At 42.2% G+C, this 19784-nt stretch overlaps 1 protein-coding gene across 2 annotated transcripts in view; it reads right to left on the bottom strand.

The window, feature by feature from the left end:
• Positions 1–19784, bottom strand: part of BTRC (beta-transducin repeat containing E3 ubiquitin protein ligase) — a 417532-nt gene that overhangs the window by 38775 nt on the left and 358973 nt on the right. For both annotated transcript variants that reach the window (XM_030202848.1, XM_030202849.1), the window contains 2 exons: positions 1929–2047; positions 121–370 (listed from right to left, as the gene is read on the bottom strand). In XM_030202848.1, coding sequence (XP_030058708.1) covers positions 121–370; positions 1929–2047 — 369 coding nt within the window. The remainder of the gene's footprint in view (positions 1–120; positions 371–1928; positions 2048–19784) is intronic.

The raw sequence follows: 19784 nt of genomic DNA, 5'->3' as shown, positions 1-19784 counted from the left end.
TTGCAACAGAAAGAGAAAAAAGGCAGACTAGACAGGACACGAGATCTTTATCTGCTATCATGTTTATTTCTATAAAATTCTGGAACTCCTAGCAATCTTGAAGAACTCAATTTTTCGTACCTTTATAGTTCTATCACCTGATGCTGACACAATGTACTTGTCATCAAAGTCCACAACATTGACAGCTGCTCTGTGGCCAACTAGTACCCTTCGCAGAGTGATGTCTGTAGGAGAAGCCATGTCCCACACTGCAATGGAACGATCTTTGGAACATGTCACCATCATGCCATTATTGAAGCGCAAATGCAGTACTGCTTCACAGTGGTGAATTAGTGTGTTTAGCATCTCACCTGTATTTACATCCCATACTCTAGAAAATTGGAGTCAGAAAGAAAGATTTATTAAACTGCTGATATGCAAAAACTAATATCCTTCTATGCATGATTAAAACATTTTGGACCCCATGTTATAGGACTTGAGCATGTAGAACACTATTTTACATACTGAAATAGACTCTTTTAAAAATTAAACTGCCTGGGGATAGACCCCATGTAAAAAGTAGGCGAACAGCAGCACAGCGCCTAATTTTATGCAGTATGGGCCAGATATTATATAAGATGCCTAAAAAATCTGCATGGTAAACATTTCCGGCTAAGCATATTCTATAAGCGGCACCTAGATTTAGGCGTGGTATACAGAATACGCTGAGTTGATATCCCATGCGCCTCCATTTACAACAACAAAAACGTGGTGTAAATCCCAGTGTGTAAATTTACCCACACTGGGCCATATTCTGTAACTACGCATGAAAATTTAGGAACACCAATTTCCCCACCCATGACCCTTTTGAACTACGTGCATTAGAATTTAGGCTCATCGTAGAATATGCTTAGCGAGGTCAATGGATGGTGGTAAGGACTCAGGCAGTAAACAGCCGCATGTTACTTTTAATTTTAGCACACGGCCATTTACTGCCCCCATTTTAAAAAGCCTTTTTTCCCAGCCATGGTAATAAATGGCCCACCTTGTGCCAAAAACATGTGCCCACACTACCGCAGGCCACTTTTTACCACAGCTTAGTATAAGGACACCAGCTGTGGTGTAGCTGGCTCCGCATACATCGATATTCTATGTCGAATCCCGGACATGGCCTGGGATTAAATTTCCATGTATAACATAACATTACTGGGGTTCTGTCAGATATGCCAGATGGTCATATCAGCAAAGGTCGGATAAGCAAGATTGTACTGTATAGCAAAATTAGAAAAGGTTCAAAGAAGAGCAACCGAAATGATAAAGGGGATGGAACTCCTCTCATATGAGGAAAGGTTAAAGAGGTTAGGGCTCTTCAGATTGGAAAAGATATCACTGAGAGGGATGTGACTGAGTTCTACAAAATCCTGAGTGGTATAGAATAGGTAAAACTGAATCAATTTTTCACTCTTTCAAAAAGTACAAAGCCCAGGGAACACTCAATGTTTACATGGAAATACTTTTAAAACAAATATGAGAAAATATTTTTTTCACTCAAAGAATTATTAAGCTCTGGAACTCGTTGCCACGGATGTGGTAATAGCAGTTAGCGTATCTGGGTTTAAAAAATGTTTGGACAAGTTCCTGGAGAAAGTTCCTGCAAGAAATTAACGAGGGCTCATTTTGATACAGTTATGCATATATATTAGGGGGATCCTGAAAACCTGACTGGCTAGGTGTGTCCTGAGGACTGGGTTGATAACCTTTGCTCTACACAAATTTATCTATTTAGTTCAACTTTGTTTTTGCCTTTCAGCAAAAAGCACCCACAGTGAAGAATAATGATTTACTGTAGATACTAGACTCATACAGTATGTTGTCATCTCCTTGGGGAATGTTTCTTTATAAATATCTGAACATATGTCTTTTGAAAAAAATAAAGATAAAAAAAGTACCTGACGGTAGAGTCTGAGGACCCTGTAATGATCACTCTCTCATCATACTGTAGACATAAGACTGAACCTGTATGTCCAGTCAGAACTCGTTTACACTCCAATGTATTTTTGTCCCAGATCTACAATTTAAGTAAAAGAAAGAGTAAATTAGTTCTTACCCGCTAATTTTCTTTCTTTGAGTCTCTCCAGACCAGTCCAGATGCTTGATTTGTACTGTCCTGTGGCAGGTGGAAAATGAGAACTACTGAGCTGTGGGATCATCATTTAAGAAACCTGTGCAAACTCTCCCCCCTCCCCCCCCCAGCGAGTCAGTATTTATTGTAACAAAGCAGAAGAACAAAGGCAATTAAAAGGAAAAATCTCCCCTAAGAACTAATGAACCACTCAACAAAGAACCACTAAAGAAGGATAAAGCTCTCCAGTCTAAAGATCCAACAGGAATAATGAACTAGCCAAAATAAAATCTTTACACTTTATGAGATAAAACAAACTTATGTTAAGAACCACAGTTGGGTTCTTTATCGTCTCACCAGACCAGTCCGGATACTTCGAGAAGTACCAAAGCAGTACTTACTGAGGGTAGGACACTGAAATCCCTTCCATTAATACTTTGGTCCCAAGGGCCACATGACTTTGAGCTTGAACATTCAATCTGTTGTGACGGACAAAAGAATGTATAATTTCTAGGTTGCCGCTTTGCTAAGTAGTGCTCCGCCAAGAAACAGATCAACCCTTTGTAGAGTGAGCTTTCAAAACTTCTGAAACTGGATGATCATGGAGAATATACGCAGAAGCAACAGCCTCTTTAAACCCAATGAGCAACTGTTGCTTTTGATGTTGCTTCCCCTTTATGGGCTCCACCGAAAAGAATAAATAGCATATCTCATTCCTTTATTGCCTCTATACTCATCAGGTAATTCTTCAACATGTGACCTACATCCAATTTGTGCAAGGCAACTGCACTACTCTCATTTTTAAGATCCTGAAAAACAGGAAAACAGGTAAAGAAATACTCTGATTCAGATGAAAGGATACCACTTTGGGAAGGATGGATAAAACCAGTCTAAGCACAACCTTTTCCTTCCTAAAGACCAAAAAATGTTCTCTATAGGACAAGATCTGTAATTCTGAAATTCATCTAGCCGAACAAATAGCTACAAGAACAACTGTCTTAATGGTGATATCTCTTAAGGCTGTGGTATCCACAGATTCAAAATGAGGGAGGTTTAGGAGGATTCCAAGATGGCGTTGTGAATGGACGCACCTGTGTTAGCTCCTGGAAGTTGCTCTGTTTGTAGGTCCTCTACGGCACCTCTGTCGCCTCATTAAGCATGGGGAAACGGAGGGGAAAAGTGAGGGAACATCCCTCAGCTCCTGTGACTTCTTCAGCGACGAGGCAGACAACTTTGCAATTTTTCAGACAGCAACCAGGTCCTCAAGGCTTTCCGACCCCCTCTGCAACTCTCAGCACTTCGGTGTCGATTGAGAATGGAAACGGGGCTTCCCTGAGCCCCGTGGAACGAGTTGCTCCACCCCAGCCTGGAGGGGAGTTGCTGGCAGCTCTGATAGGGAAGGAAGACGAAGGGGCTCAGCCCGACCTGTTTGAGGGAGTGTCTGCAGTAACGGAGGCTGAATCTCAACGCCGAGAACTATTGCTACAATCAGCTTCAAAGGTATTGCCTCAGGATATAGTTTCTAAACTTGCTTGTGTTGAAGATCAACCTCACCCTTCTCCAGCCATTAGTGGTGTGAATAGACCAGCAACTGTGACATTAGAGTCACTATGGGATATGGTTTACAGCATTCACACTTCTATGCAAACTACTTTAAAAGTGAATACTTCTGATATAAAGACTCTTTCTGAGGCTGCCCTGCTTCAGGCGCAAAAGACTGCACAGCAAACCTTAGATTTGGAGACTGTGAATATTAAAATTCAAGAAATGGGATTTGTAGAAATGGCTTTGGTTAAGGATAATAATTTCCTACATAAAAGATTGTAGTACCTAGAAAACCAGACTAGAAGATTAAACCTCAGGTTTCTTAATTTTCCCAAATCGCCTTTAATTTCCCCTTTGGACATGGTTAAAAAATATATGATTGATATTCTTGGAATGGATAAGGACTCACTGCCTCTCCTTACTCGGGCTTATTACATCAGGAGTGGTGGAGTGGTGGAAGAAAATCCCCCGATAGCAGGGGAAGGAATGGATCTTACTTCTTTCCTTGAAAGTTCATTGGAGATAATTACTCAGAGGTTGACTCTGCTTGTTACTTTTGTGCTGGAGCCTGACAGGAATGCCGTATTAAGGCTTTCCTTGAGACACTTAGAAAATCTGTTTTTGGGCTCAAAAATTCGTATTTGTCCTGATCTCTCAAGGCCTACACAGATGAGACGGAGGGCCTTTTTGGAACTCCGCCCTAGGGTGGTACCACTGGGAGCAACTTTTATATTACGTTTTCCTTGTTATTGTAATGTAATGCTTGAGGGTAAACAGTTTCAATTTGTAGACCCAAAACAGTTAAAACAATTTCTAGATGCTAGAGTGGAATTGAATGTTGTGTGCCCTCCCTAAATGCAGGCTGGGGTCTGAACCAGAGGTTGCAACCACTAGTCCTTAATTATTGCTATATGTTTTACTTTAAATTCTAAATTCTTGGATTCCAAAAATTTCCTAAACTTGTGGACAGAAAGGCTGTTAATGATATTTCTCTTTATTTTTTATTTTTGCCTTTTGTATAAATGCCGATTGCATATTCATGTATTGTGATGATATATGGAAATATATGAATAAAGAAATAATAAAAAAAACCAAAATGAGGGAGGTTTATATCCTTGGTGAAATCAATGGAAGACATAACAAATTCATAAGTTTAACACCTTGGAAAAAACATACCACATTCGGATGCAAAGCCAAACTCTTTTCTTTCACAAGACCTCTAAACAGGACAAAGCAGCCAGCTGTACTTTCAATGAGGTGAATGACAGCCCCTTGTACAAACCATCTTACAAGAAATCCAAAATATCTGGAACAGAAGAATGCAGAGGAAAAACAGACTTACTTTACACCAATTCTGAGAAATCCTCTAAATGGCTATGAGGGGCATAATTGAACGAAAACGCCTATCTCCATGGGCGTTAATCTCCAAGAACGGGTCCGTGAAGGGGCGGACCGAACCGTATTTTGGGAAAAAATAGACGCCCATGTTTTATTCAACGATGTGTGAGCTGGGCGTTTTTGTTTTTCAGCGATAATGGAAAATGAAAGCGCCCAGCTCAAAAACGAATACATCCAAGGCATTTGTTCGTGGGAGGGGCCAGGATTCATAGTGCACTGGTCCCCCTCACATGCCAGGACACCAACCGGGCACCCTAGGGGGCACTTTTACAAAAACAAACAAAAAGGTAAAAGAGCTCCCAGGTGCATAGCACCCTTCCCTTGTGTGTTGAGCCCCCCAAATCCCCCTCAAAACCCACTGCCCACAAGTCTACACCATTACTATAGCCCTAAGGGGTGAAGGGGGGCACCTACATGTGGGTACAGTGGGTTTGGGGGGGTTGGACGACTAATAAGCATTAAGCAGCACAATTGTAACAGGTAGGGGGGATGGGCCTGGGTCCACCTGCCTGAAGTCCACTGCACCCCCTAACAACTCCTCCAGTGACCTGCATACTGCTGCCAGGGAGCTGGGTATGACATTTGAGGGTGAAAATAAAAAGTTGAGAAACTTCATTTTTTGTGGTGGGAGGGGGTTAGTGACCACTGGGGGAGTCAGGGGAGGTCATCCCCGATTCCCTCCAGTGGTCATCTGGTCATTTAGGGCACTTTTTGGGGCCTTATTCGTGAAAAAACAGGGTCCAGGAAAAGTGTCCTAAATTCTAGCTAAAAACGCATACTTTTTTCCCATTATCGGTGAAATGCGCCCATCTCTGTTCGTCAGATAACCACGCCCCAGTTCTGCCTTCGCCACACCTCTGACACGCCCCCATCAACTTTGTCCGCATCCGCGACGGATTGCAGTTGAAAACGTCCAAAAATCGGCTTTCGATTATACTGCTTTATTCATTTTTGTGAGATAAACGTCCATCTCCCGATTTAGGTCGGAACTTGGGCGTTTTTCTCATTCGATTATAAGCAGGTATGTATGCTAACAAGGTAGTCTTACAACCTATTATTGTGAGGTGTGAAGCTCAAGTAAAAATACTAAATTTACATAAAAAAACACATCAGTAGACGTGTTCAGACATTAAAAAAAAGCTAAACACAGCAGTTTACTCAGAAGGAAAAGCCTCAGATAAAAATTGAGCACTCATTCATATACTCTCAGGACAATGTTATCACTGGCGTAAAAACCTTCCGCATATATTAACACATTGTCTTCAGTAATTAAGTTGGGAGTGCAAACACTTCTCAAAAATCTTTTAATGAAATTCTGAAAACTAAGTTTTTTGTGCTCAGGTGGTTTAAAACTTGGTCCTCCCTAACAAGGTAAACCTTTTTCTAAAATGTAACAAGGTAGCTATCACCTTACTTGAATAGCCTTTCTTCTTTAACTTCATCCTCTCAAGAACCAAGTTGTAGAATAAACTGATACATGTTTGGCATGCTGATCGGGTCTTGAAACAACAGATGCTCCCTGAGCACCAAAGATAGAGGATCCTCTATTTTCAGATGCATCAGTTCCCTGTATTAGGGTTTTCTTGACCAATCCACAGAAATCAACACTAATAGAACCCAATGCTTCTCTATCCTTTGAATGAGTCTATTTATGACTGGCCAGAGCACAAATACATATAGAAGACCCAATTATGGCCATGGTTGAATTATCCCTACAAATTTGATATTCACCAGTTCTCTTGAATACCAATGCATCCAGCTGTCAACATAGTATATATGTGTAAGGCGATAACATTAGTGGTGCCGCTCAGCAACTACGTTTATGCGCTGAGACCTACACACCAATCTCGTCATCGATTAGCTGCCTCCACCCTGCTAACTCCTTATTTAGTGGTTTGTACATTACTTAGGTAATTTAAATTTTTTCCAAATGCTAAATGCTTTTTAACAAATACTCATCTTATATCAGTCGGCCATAGGGGATACTTGCTCCCCTTTCATTGCAAGAAAAAATATTTTGCCTTGGCAAGTGTTGAACTTTACCCCCATATATTCGAGGTAAGGTTGTTCTTGGAATAACTGACAACCCATCCCAACTCTTGTAAGAAGTGCACCACTTGCCGGGTGCCTGTTTTGTTTTCTTGGAACAGCTTCTCTCTTAAACCAGTTGTCTAAATAAAGGTGGACCAAAATTCCCTCTTTTTGTAAGGCGACTATCACCACCACCATCGTCTTTGTAAATGTACACGGTACCACGGCCAGTACAAAAATGTGTTCCAAGATCACAAACCTCAGAGAACACTGATGAGATTGATGGGGATGTGTAGGTAAGTTTCAATTAAATGTAAAGAAGCAATAAACTGTCTGTTGCACTGCCGGAATCATCAGTCTTAAAAGTCTCCTACCAAAGGCATCAAAGACAAGCCTGTTAACCTATACTGTGAACTCTTTCGTAGTACCTGACATTACCATGGAGAAATCCCGGTCTCCTTTATGGCTACCTTCTTTTCTGGATCAGGTTGCTCCCTTACGTCCCAGTCATTCTTCTCAATGGGGTAATCAACCTTGTTCTCAACAGGAGGTCCGCTCCTTGAAACAGTAAGTTCACAGGGCTTAATGGTGTTGGTGTTGGTCGAGGACTTCAGCTGATTGAGAGACTTTTAAAAAATTTTCTTTATTAATTAATTATATATATTTTACAGCTCAAACAGAGATGATACAGAAATTTGTAATTAACTTAAACCAAATATCTCTATTAACATTAAGTTGAAATTTACTTAATTTCTTCGACCTTTATAATTAGGCAAAATAGATCCAAGAGAAAGAAATAACATAATACTATTAACGTAAACTTAAAAATAAATCAACACAGGAGATACTGCTGACCTATTTCTTCTTCCAAACTATCTTACAGTGTGCATTCTGTTAGTTAACATTCACATTCACTTCTTCTTTAGAAACCAAAAACTCTTCTAACTGCTTACGATCAAAGAATTGAAACTGCTTAGTTTGAAATAACACTCGGCATATACAAGAAAATTTAAGTACAAAATTGTCCCCTAAAGCCAAAGTCCTCTGACGCATAGCCAAAAAGGCCCTGCGCCTCTTCTGCATTTCTCTAGATAAAGCTGGATAAATTCTTATTTTAGATCCTAAGAACAGAGAGTCACAATGTCTAAAGGAAAGTCTTAGAACAACATCTTGATCCATTTCCAAAGCAAAAGACATCACTGCGGTAGATCTTTGAGTAACAACTTCCAATGATGATTCCAAAAAGGATGTCAAGTTCATACCATCTCCTATATTTGGTTGAGAAATTCCAGTAACAGATTTTATATTATTCTGTAAGTGTTGCACATGAATTATAGGAGGCAGTGAGTCACTCGGCATCCCCAAAACCTGTACCAAATATTTTTTCACCATATCCACAGGTGTTATCAATGGAGACCTTGGAAAATTGGTTAGTCTCAAATTAAGTTTCCTAGTTTGATTTTCCAAATATTCTAATCGACGTAAGGTAAAATTCCTTTCCTTAATTGAGATTTGACCCAAATTCTCCAATTTTTGTAATTTTCCCCCTAGTTGTTTCACTTCAGAAAACTGTTGGGTATTAGTTTGCGCTTGGATAAGGACTGCCTCAGTCAAAACCTTAATTTCCTAAGTATTTTTTGAAATTAAAGATTGCAAAGAGGAATGCAAAGTGTATGTCAAATCCCAGAGTGACTCCATTGTCACCACGGCTGGTTTAACTAAAGTTCTTAATGATAGATCGGCGTGGGGGGTGGGGGGGGGGGAGCATTGAGTATCTAGTTCAGATTGGCAACTATCTGTAAAAGCAAAACATGCATTGAAATCTGTTCTCCTACCAGACCACTCTCGACCACCTCACTCGGCATGGGCAGGTTCCCTCCCTGCACGTTCTGTTCCTCTTCTCCTGGAGACGGAACAGTAGGACTTGCTTCCATGCCTCCTCCTCCTGGCTGTGGGGTAACCGAATGCATGACGGGGCATAAGGAAACCCCATCTACACTGCCGGCCGACATGGATACGTCGGCGCCAATAGCAGAGGAAGAAGATTGTCTAGGTCCCGTCATCACCTCGAAGCACTCCAACTTCGGTTGCTGGGAAGGGTGAGTCCCGGTAGGGGTTGAGGGACATTCCCGTATCTTTCCTTTCCTTTTCCCCATCTTACGAGGGGTTCAAGGGTCCTTCTTGGCTCTAACGTGGCGCGTGTCTGGTGCTGCAACTCACTACGCCACCATCTTGGATCTCCTAAGTTCCAAAGATCTGTGGTAATCTGGACCCACCTCTGTTAAAATAATTTTAGTTGACCTACTACCAAAGGCATCAGAGACAAGCCTGCAAACCTATACTGTGAACTCTTCGTAGTACCTGACATTACCGTGGAGAAATCCCGGTCTCCTTTATGGCTACCTTCTTTTCTGGATCAGGTTGTTCCCTTACGTCCCAGTCATTCTTCTCAATGGGGTAATCAACCTTGTTCTCAACAGGCGGTCCGCTCCTTGAAACAGCAAGTTCACAGGGCTTAACGGTGTTGGTGTCGGTCTAGGACTTCAGTTGATTTAGAGACTTTTAAAACCAAGCAAAAATGTTTTCTTGCTCTGCTGCATAAAACTGAGGATGATTCCAACATCGCTACCTTAGAAAAATAATATTGACCTAGAGCAGCTACAGAGAGACTAACTTCCAAATTAGCAATTCTAGAGCCAGGAGGTTGCGTTGATTCAGAGAGGACCTAATTAATTTAGAGAGAGTATTTCAGATTAAGAAAATGGAAATAAAATGCTATCAGACTACCACATACTGCACAGGAAGCCTATCACCTGCTACATACTGAGAAATATTGACTGGCCACTGGGTTGCGCAGGGTTAAGTGATGACATCACAGCTCAGTAGTTCTCAGTCTCCATCTGCTGACAGGATAGCACAAACCAAGCATCTGGACTAGTCTAGTGAGACAATGAGGAATCAATAGTTTTAAGATCATCATTTCAACTGAGGCGCAGTTAAAGCAAAAACACTTATTGCCCCATACATAGAAGACGTTAAGTGCATCCATGATAACTGCAAACTTTTAACATGGGGCTTGTAAATGGAAATGTCCCCAATGGCTGCCGTTTTATATTTGACGCTACCGTATGCTGAAGTTCCATGTTAAACCACGGTAAGTGCAAATTTTAGTGCGGTTTAGTAAAAAGACCCCTTTTACGTTGTTAAATCTACCCTTTCTATCTCAACTTCAAAGACAGCTGAAGACAATCTATACAGCACCAAAATTTTAATGTAATTTTTACAAAAGATAGAACAAATAAACAAAACTGTAATGGAGTAAACAAAAATGCTAGCAAAAGCAATGTAAAGCACTCAAAAACAGAGTTGTTCTGGTGGCATTGTGGCAGCAAGCGTCAGTGAAAATAGATCAATAGATTTTACCTGATTAAATTATAATCAAACATTAACAGACACATAAAATTAATAAACATAGAAGAAAAATCATAAAAACAGACAACATTCTATTAGGGAACATTACATGGCCATGTTTGATCACCTAGTGCCTGCATGAGGGTTATTTATTCACAACAGTTAAAAAGGAATCTTTCTTTGGAGCTCTTTTACTAAGTTGCAATAAAATTTGCATCTACTGTGGTTTAACAGGAGAATTTACTGTGTGGTAGCTGCAAATTTAAAGCGTCAACCATTGGAGGGTATTTCCAGCATTTGCCCTTAAAGGTGCCCTGTTAAATTTGCAGTCAACAAAGAGTCTTTAAGTAGTCCCATTGTAACTTTAAATGTGCCAAATACAGCATATAATTTGCAGAATGTTAATCACAAAACACCTTCCACGTCCACTCTCTACCCATGGCACACTCCCTTAAAACAAAAAGCACTTTACACTTGGTTTACTACACATGAACTGCAAAAATACCACAAAGCCTTTAACACGATTGTGCGAAAGCAGTTAGCATGTGGTAAACTATACAACAGTTTAGTTAAAAGGTCTCTTCCTATATTATTATACATTATTCAAAATTTTATTTTTGTTATTGCCTCCATTTTGAGACCTGAATAATAGGCTTATATGACAGGTGTGGTCACTTCAGAAAATGGAAGAAGGAACCAACTGAAAATATTAAGAAACAGAATAAGGAATGTCAAGCCAAATGCAAAGCACTGATAAGGAAGGTAAAGAGGGACTTTGAAAAAAAGATTGCGATGGAGGCAAAAACACATAGTAAATTTTTTTTAGGTATATTAAAAGCAGGAAGCTGGCAAAAGAATTGGTTGGACCGCTAGATGACCGAGGGGTAAAAGGGGCAATCAGGGAAGACAAAGCCATAGCGGAGAGATTAAATGAATTCTTTGCTTCGGTCTTCACCGAGGAAGATTTGGGAGAGATACCGGTGCTAGATATGGTATTCAAAAATGACGAGTCGGAGAAACTGAATGAAATCTCTATAAACCTGGAGGATGTAATGGGGCAATTTGACAAACTGAAGAGTAGCAAATCTCCTGAACCGGATGATATTCATCCCAGAGTACTGATAGAATTGAAAAATGAACTTGCAGAACTATTGTTAGTAATATGTAATTTATCTTTGAAATTGAACATGGTACTGGAAGATTGGAAAGTGCCCAATGTAATGCCGATTTTCAAAAAAGGTTCCAGAGGAGATCCGGGAAATTATAGACCGGTGAGTCTGACAGCGGTGCCAGGCAAAATGGTAGAGACTATTATAAAGAACAAAATTACAGAGCAAATTCAAAAGCATGGATTAATGAGAGAAAGCCAACATGGATTTAGTGAAGGGAAATCTTGCCTCACCAATCTATTACATTTTTTTGAAGGGGTAAACAAACATGTGGATAAAGGTGAGCTAGTTGATATTGTGTATCTGGATTTTCAAAAGATGTTTGACAAAACACCTCATGAAAGACTTCAGAGGAAATTGGAGAGTCATGGGATAGGAGGTAGTGTCCTATTGTGGATTAAAAACTGGTTAAAAGAGAGAAAACAGAGAGTAGGGTTAAATGGTCAGTATTCACAATGCAGAAGGGTAGTTAGTGGGGTTCCCCAGGGCTCTGTGCTGGGACCGCTGCTTTTCAACATATTTATAAATGACCTAGAGATGGGAGTAACTACTGAGGTAATTAAATTTGCCGATGACACGAAGTTATTCAAAGTTGTTAAATCGCAAGAGGATTGTGTAAAATTACAAGAGGACCTTACGAGACTGGGCGATTGGGCGTCTAAATGGCAGATGACGTTTAATGTGAGCAAGTGCAAAGTGATGCTTGTGGGAAAGTGGAACCTGAATTATAGCTATGTAATGCAAGGTTCCACGTTAGGAGTCACCGACCAAGAAAGGGATCTAGGTGTCGTCGTTGACGATACGTTGAAACCTGATGCTCAGTGTGCTGCTACGGCGGCTAAGAAAGCAAATAGAATGTTAGGTATTATTAGGAAAGGAATGGAAAACAAAAATGAGGATGTTATAATGCCTTTGTATCGCTCCATGGTGCGATTGCACCTGGAATACTGTGTTCAATTCTGGTCGCCGCATCTCAAAAAAGATATAGAGAGGCATTTTGGAAAGAAACGTCTAAGTCGGAATTTGGACGTTTTAACAAGACATCCAAATTCGGAGGCAGGGAGAAGGTCATTTTCGAAAAAAGATGGACGTCCATCTTTCATTTTGAAAATACCAAGTACGTCCTTTGATTTGGAGGTCTTTGGTTTTGGTCCATTTTTGAATAAAAAACATCCAAATGCAAGATGTCCAAAACAGAGGAGGCGTGGCTTACTGGTTAGTGCAGCAGGCTTTGATCCTGGCAACATGGGTTCAATTCCCACTGCTGCTCCTTCAGACTTTGGGCAAGTCAAATACAGAAAGGGCATTTTTGGATATGACATCGAAGTCTGAATTTGGACGTTTTTTGTAAAACGTCCAAAATCAGAACAGGAAAGGTCATTTTCTACAAAAAAAACACTCTATCTTTTCTTTTTGAAAGTGCTGTTTGGAAAAATGGTTTGTGATTTGGGGGAGTAAGGGGAGGTGATCCCCGAGTCCCTCCAGTGGTCATTTGGGGCACCTCTTGTATGGAGTAGAGGAGTAGCCTAGTGGTTAGTGCAGCAGACTTTGATCCTGGGGACCTGGGTTCAATTCACACTGCAGCTATTCATTATAAAAAGAGGTCTAGCTCAAAATGTCTTCCTTTTAGTCTTGGACGTCTTTGTTTTGTTCAATTATCACTGAAAGACATCCATGTCTTAGGAACTTCCAAGTCCCGCCTTGAACACATCCCTGGCATGCCCCCTTGAGATTTGGACGTCCTTATGACGGGACTGCAGTTGGAGACGTCCAAAATCGGGTTTTGATTATACCGATTTGGACGTCCCTGGGAGATGGACACCCATGTTCCGATTTATGTTGAAAGATGGATGTCCATCTCTTTTGAAAATGAGCCTGATAGTGGAATTAGAAAAGGTGCAGAGAAGGGCGACGAAAATGATAAAGGGGATGAGACGACTTCCCTATTAGGAAAGGCTAAAGTGGCTAGGGCTCTACAGCTTGGAGAAAAGACAGCTGAGGGGAGATATGATAGAGGTCTATAAAATAATGAGTGGAGTGGAACGGGTAGACATGAAGTGTCTGTTTACTGTTTCCAATAATAATAGGACTAGGGGGCATGCAATGAAGCTGCAAAGTAGTAAATTTAAAACTAATCAGAGAAAATATTTCTTCACTCAACATGTAATTAAACTCTGCAATTCGTTGCCAGAGAATGTGGTAAAGGCTGTTAGCTTAATGGGGTTTAAAAAAGGTTTGGATGGCTTCCTAAAGGAAAAGTCCATAGACCATTATTAAAATGGACTTGGGGAAAATCCACTGCTTATTTCTCGGATAAGCAGCATAAAATGTTTTGTACTTTTTGTGGATCTTGCCAGGTATTTGTGACCTGGATTGGCCACTGTTGGAAACAGGATACTGGGCTTGATGGACCTTTGGTCTGTCCCAGTATGGCAATACTTATGTACTTATGTAGGTAATGTTATAGTGCTGTCCAGTGATATAGATTTAGTTGTAAAAAGATCAAGTCCCAGTGTTTCATTGTCAAGAGACAATGAACAAGAGAGTGAGAACAACTGAAAGAGGATGTCAAGAAGTCTTTAATGTGAACAGCTAAAAATCGACCGGACACGGCCGTGTTTCAGCACAAAAGCCTGCATCAGGGGTCAAATATCTCTCTTGTGTTGTGGCAGGAAAGCTTAACCCAGGAGTGAAATCGAAATACTGGCTGTGTCACTTCCTCAATGAAGATCCTCAATGAAGGAAACAAGGATAGTAAGAGGCCGTCGCAGCAACAACCATCTAGGACGCCTTTCGTATTTTTGATATTATAGATGTTTGTTGCTGCGATGGCGTCTTACAATCCTTGTTTGCTTCATTGAGGATCTTTTAGAAGTGACACAGCACAAGAGATATATTTAACCCCTGATGCAGGATTTTGTGCCGAAACATGGCCATGTCGGGTCGATTTTTAGTTGTTCACATTTAAGATTCTTGACCTCCTCTTTGAGCTGTCCTCACTCTCTTGTTCACTGTCCACATCCACGTGAGGTTTCTCCTCTTCCTCTCTTTTGTTCTTCTCATTGTCAAGAGAGCCATTTATATCTTTTAAATTTTAACTGTAGCTTTATTTTATAAACATTCATTTTACATTTGATGAATATTGGAATGGTAGATTTTCTGCCATATTTAACCACAGTGGGATAAATAATTTTATAATGGCATTTTCAAATAATTTCACTGTATTTCTCAAGTACCCCTTTTCTCTCTCTCTTTTTTTTTTTAACTTGTGTCCATATGGATGATATTCATATGTTTCACAATATATTGTTATTATGTGGACACGACTGCTAGACTTGCAGGGGAAGCATTACTCTGCTTGTCTGTCTAGGAACAGTGTTAGCAACAAACAGTAAAATGGGGTCATGTGACCACTAGACGTATGCTCCATAGCCCTTTAAAATACCAGCAATAGCCATGAGCGCACACTTCAGGAACGCACCCAAAGAATAGGTCGTGCTTGGGCTTGCTCCATTGGGTGAGCTAGCTGGGAAACTTGTAGGTGCGAGTATACTATCATTTATGGCTCCATGCTTAATAATGTGGAGTTGGTGTGTTAGTGGGTTCATCACTAATTTTTTCTAACCTGTCTGGATTAGACTCACTAGGCTTTGCCTCTTTTGATTACTTTTCTTCCAGCAAACTTTGAATCATTATCCTTGGAATAGTTCATTAGGAGCAGTGTTTACTGAAGTGGTGCTTTTGCATCAAAGGGTAGTAAAGAATTGGACACCTTAATCACTGGTATCATGTGGGTCTGAAACTCCTGAAGAAGCATGTGAGACAGACTGAACACCTTTGGCACAAGAATCAGATGCCTGATCTCAACAGCTGTTGTCAAAACCTGCTCAAGTATTACATGGTTCATGTAAAGGACGCAAAATGTATTTTTTATCCCTTGTAAGCAGGATGAATGTCCTGCCTGGAAATTAGTTTCTGTGGTTTCTAATCTATGTGGTGGAGCTCGAGCAAAACGTGAGTAAATGCCACCTGTAGAAAATATGTCTACCTATTTTGTTGAAAAGTTTGAACATAAGTATTGCCACACCAGCACAGACCAAAGGTCCATCAAGCCCAGCATTCTGTTTCCAACAGTGGCCAATCCAGGTCACAAATACCTGGCAAGATCCCAAAAAAGCGCAATACATTTTATGCTGCTTATCCCAGAAATAAGCAGTGGATTGTCCCTAAGTCTATTTAATAATGGTCTATGGACTTTCCTATCATTTTTTTGGAATTCCTTCTTTATTTTTCCTTTCTTTATTTTTCTAAATTTGCATTGTTCACTGCTGTGTTCTTGCCTAAAGCCAGGCGGTATAGTAAGCTGAATAAACTAAAATGTCTCACTTTGTAGTTCCAGCCGCCACTGAATGGTGGGGGCATGCCTGGTGTTAGTCAGCGCTGCCCAGTTACTGCCAGGCTACTGCAGGAGCCCTTAAATTCCCTTTTATCGGGCGGTGGTAACAGGGGGCCTCAGCGCATAGCGCATGGCAAACCCTCGTGCTGATGCCTACCGCCGCTGGGTAGAAGGAGCCTTAAGTGCTGAAACATAGCCATGTAGAGTTCCATAATGTAATTTTATGTTTCAGTTGTATTTGTTTTTTACATATTATTTCTACCGTTAATTTTTTGTGTATTGATTAGTAAATAATAATTTCATTACATTTGGGTAAATCAGTTAATTATTTCTATTGCTTTAATCAAAACTGATTTATTTCCCCACTGTTCTTTGTTCGGACAGTGCTGTGCAATGCAAAGGGTCCTTGAAAGGTAGGGTGGGGAGAGTTGTTGCAGAAAAGAGGGAAGGGAATAAAACAAGAAATTTTTGTGGTAGGTGTGAAGGAAGGCTCATTGTATTATATCCCAGCTGGCTCTTCTTTGAATTGGTAGCTCAAAAGAACAGAAGGAAACTGCTTAGTTAAAAAAGAAAACAAAAGGAAAGAAAAACAGTTAAAAGCAAACTGTTACACTAAATCTGATGAACAATTCAAAAAGGCAGGGCAAAGTATACAACTTTTATTTTACTATTACTAATCTAAGATATTTATACAGTTTTACAAGGCATAAGCAGAAAGAGCCAGGCCCTTTCTGTCTGCAGTTTAAAATATAGTCAAGAGAGAAAGGGCCTAGCTCTTGCTGCTTATGTTTTGTAAAACTGTAAGGCCACAATTAGAGTAAAGCAGGTATTTGCACATCTAATATAATAAAAAGCACCGTGAACGTTCTGAAGTCACTCAAACACTCCCTGTAGGGTTCGTGGATTCATGGTGTGAAGCCAGCCAGCCGTCTCTGCCCCGCCCTCGCGTCAAACGTCATGACGTCGAGGGCAAACGTCATGACGTTGAGGGCGGAAAAAAAACCAAACAAAGCGCAGCGTCAGGGAAGGAGGCGGCGCTTCCGACGTCTCTAGCCTTCCCTTCACTGTGTTCCGCCTTCTTCTGACGTCAATGATGACGTCAGAAGAAGGCGGAACACAGCGAAGGGAAGGCTAGACGTCGGGAGCGCCGCCTCCTTCCCTGACGCTGCGCTGCCAGAACCGCCACCGAGGTAAATTTAAAAAGAAGAAGAAGAAAAAAAAAAGGGATGTTGGGGGGAGAGAAGAGGGTGGGCAGTAAAGTTGAACAATGGGAGCGGGAGGGCAGGGGAGAAACGACAGCATGGATGCGAAAGGGGGGGGGGGGGAGAAGAGGGCGGGCCAAGCTGGGACATGGGAGAGAGAGGAGCATGGATGTGAGGGGGGGTCATGGAAGGGAGAGAGGGGAATTGCTGGAAAAGGATGAATGGAGGGGGCAGGGGACAGAGGAGCATGGATGGGCATGGATTGGGAGGGCAGGGCTCAGGGAGAGAGGGGAATTGCTGGAAAGGGATGAATGGAGGGGGCAGGGGACAGAGGAGCATGGATGGGCATGGATTGGGAGGGCAGGGCTCAGGGAGAGAGGGGAATTGCTGGATAGGGATGAATGGAGGGGGCAGGGGACAGAGGAGCATGGATTGGGAGGGCAGGGCTCAGGGAGAGAGGGGAATTGCTGGAAAGGGATGAATGGAGGGGGCAGGGGACAGAGGAGCATGGATGGGCATGAATTGGGAGGGCAGGGCTCAGGGAGAGAGGGGAATTGCTGGAAAGGGATGAATGGAGGGGGCAGGGGACAGAGGAGCATGGATTGGGAGGGCAGGGCTCAGGGAGAGAGGGGAATTGCTGGAAAGGGATGAATGGAGGGGGCAGGGGACAGAGGAGCATAGATGGGCATGGATTGGGAGGGCAGGGCTCAGGGAGAGAGGGGAATTGCTGGAAAGGGATAAATGGAGGGGGCAGGGGACAGAGGAGCATGGATGGGCATGGATTGGGAGGGCAGGGCTCAGGGAGAGAGGGGAATTGCTGGATAGGGATGAATGGAGGGGACAGATGGGCATGGATGGATATGGATTGCAGGGCAGGGCTCAGGGAGAGAGGGGAATTGCTGGATAGGGATGAATGGAGGGGGCAGGTGACAGAGGAGCATGGATGGGCATGGATTGGGAGGGCAGGGCTCAGGGAGAGAGGGGAATTGCTGGAAAAGGATGAATGGAGGGGGCAGGGGACAGATGGGCATGGATTGGGAGGGCAAGGCTCACACTCTCTCTCTCATATACAATGTCTTTCTGACTCTCACTCTCACACACTCTGTCTCACATTCACTCTCTATGTGCCACACAGTCACTCACACACTCGCTTGGTCTCATACACTCACTCTCACAGAGAATCTGTGTCTCACACACACTCTCTCTCTCACACACACACTCTCTCTCACACTGTGTCTCACATACACACTTGCACACACTCTCATTCTCACACACACACTCTCTCACAAACACACTCACACCCAGACTCACTCTCTCTCTCTCACACACACACTCACACTTTCACTCTGACTCTCACACAGTCACTCTCACATACACTCTCCCAAACATACACACTCCGAGGAAAACCTTGCTAGCGCCCGTTTCATTTGTGTCAGAAACGGGCCTTTTTTACTAGTATATATATAAAAGGCACCTCCAACGTTCCATTGAAGCCTCAAGCCGGAAACTTGAGGCGCCCGAGATATCCGGTTTGGCCTGCAGGCTGCAGTCACTGTAGCTCCGCCCTCGCATCAAAACGCGATGACGTTGAGGGCGGGGCGGGTCTGCAGTCAGTCTACCTACGCCCTCACGTCAACACGCGATGACGCAGAGGGCGGGGTGGCGAAGACACAACCGACGACTTCCACACATTCTCTCACAGCTGCTGGGAGAGCGCACCGAACTTCGCAAACTCGCAACCACGTCACTGAGGGACGGAGGGAGAGGAGAGGTGTGGAATTCGGAAGGGAGGCACGGAGGGGGTGTCTGGAACTCGAGAGAGAGGGAGGGAGGGAGGGAGGACGGTGGGGGGGGGGGGGGGGGATTATCCTGCTAGCGCCCGTTTCATTTTCCCCCGAAACGGGCATTTCTTACTAGTAGTGAATAAGAGACATTTCCAAGATATTATTAACTGACCTTCAGGCTCAAAAAGCCTATCAAAGCAGTGTACATTCTTAAAAAGAGAAATGCATATGAAGCAAAGTTACTCACAAGTAGCAGGTATTCTCTGAGGACAGCAGCATCATTCAATGAAGCCCAGCACAGTAAGTGCTCCCCAGCATTCCTTCTTCAAGCTTTTGAAAGCGGCTTACCACAAATTCATGCATCTTCCTGTCTGCCACTGTTGCATGGGACTGGCTCACTCTAATATAATAGCTGAAAGAATTCAACACTCAAGGGGCGGTGTGCAGGGCAATAAAAATATTCATCCTATTGTCCTTAGATAACACCTACTAAAGGGGATTAACTTCACTTTCTCTGAGGACAAGCAGGATGACAATATTCTTACTGTTGGGAATACCTAGCTACCGGCTGTCTTAAATACAACTAATGAACCATCAACATTTTTATTTTGTCTTTTCTTTTCTTTGAAAGTCTGGATCAGAAAACAAATGGGCCTAGGGGTATGGAGTAGGATTCTAGACACCAATAAATTCTGAAGAACTGTCTGACCAAACCAGTTGTTGCATTGGGAGTCTTGTTCTAGGCAG

The sequence above is a fragment of the Microcaecilia unicolor genome, chromosome 5, assembly GCF_901765095.1.
Source record: "Microcaecilia unicolor chromosome 5, aMicUni1.1, whole genome shotgun sequence".
NCBI classification, from domain to species: domain Eukaryota; kingdom Metazoa; phylum Chordata; class Amphibia; order Gymnophiona; family Siphonopidae; genus Microcaecilia; species Microcaecilia unicolor.
Note: the sequence above shows the minus strand (reverse complement) of the source record. Positions and strands in the feature narration are given on the sequence as shown.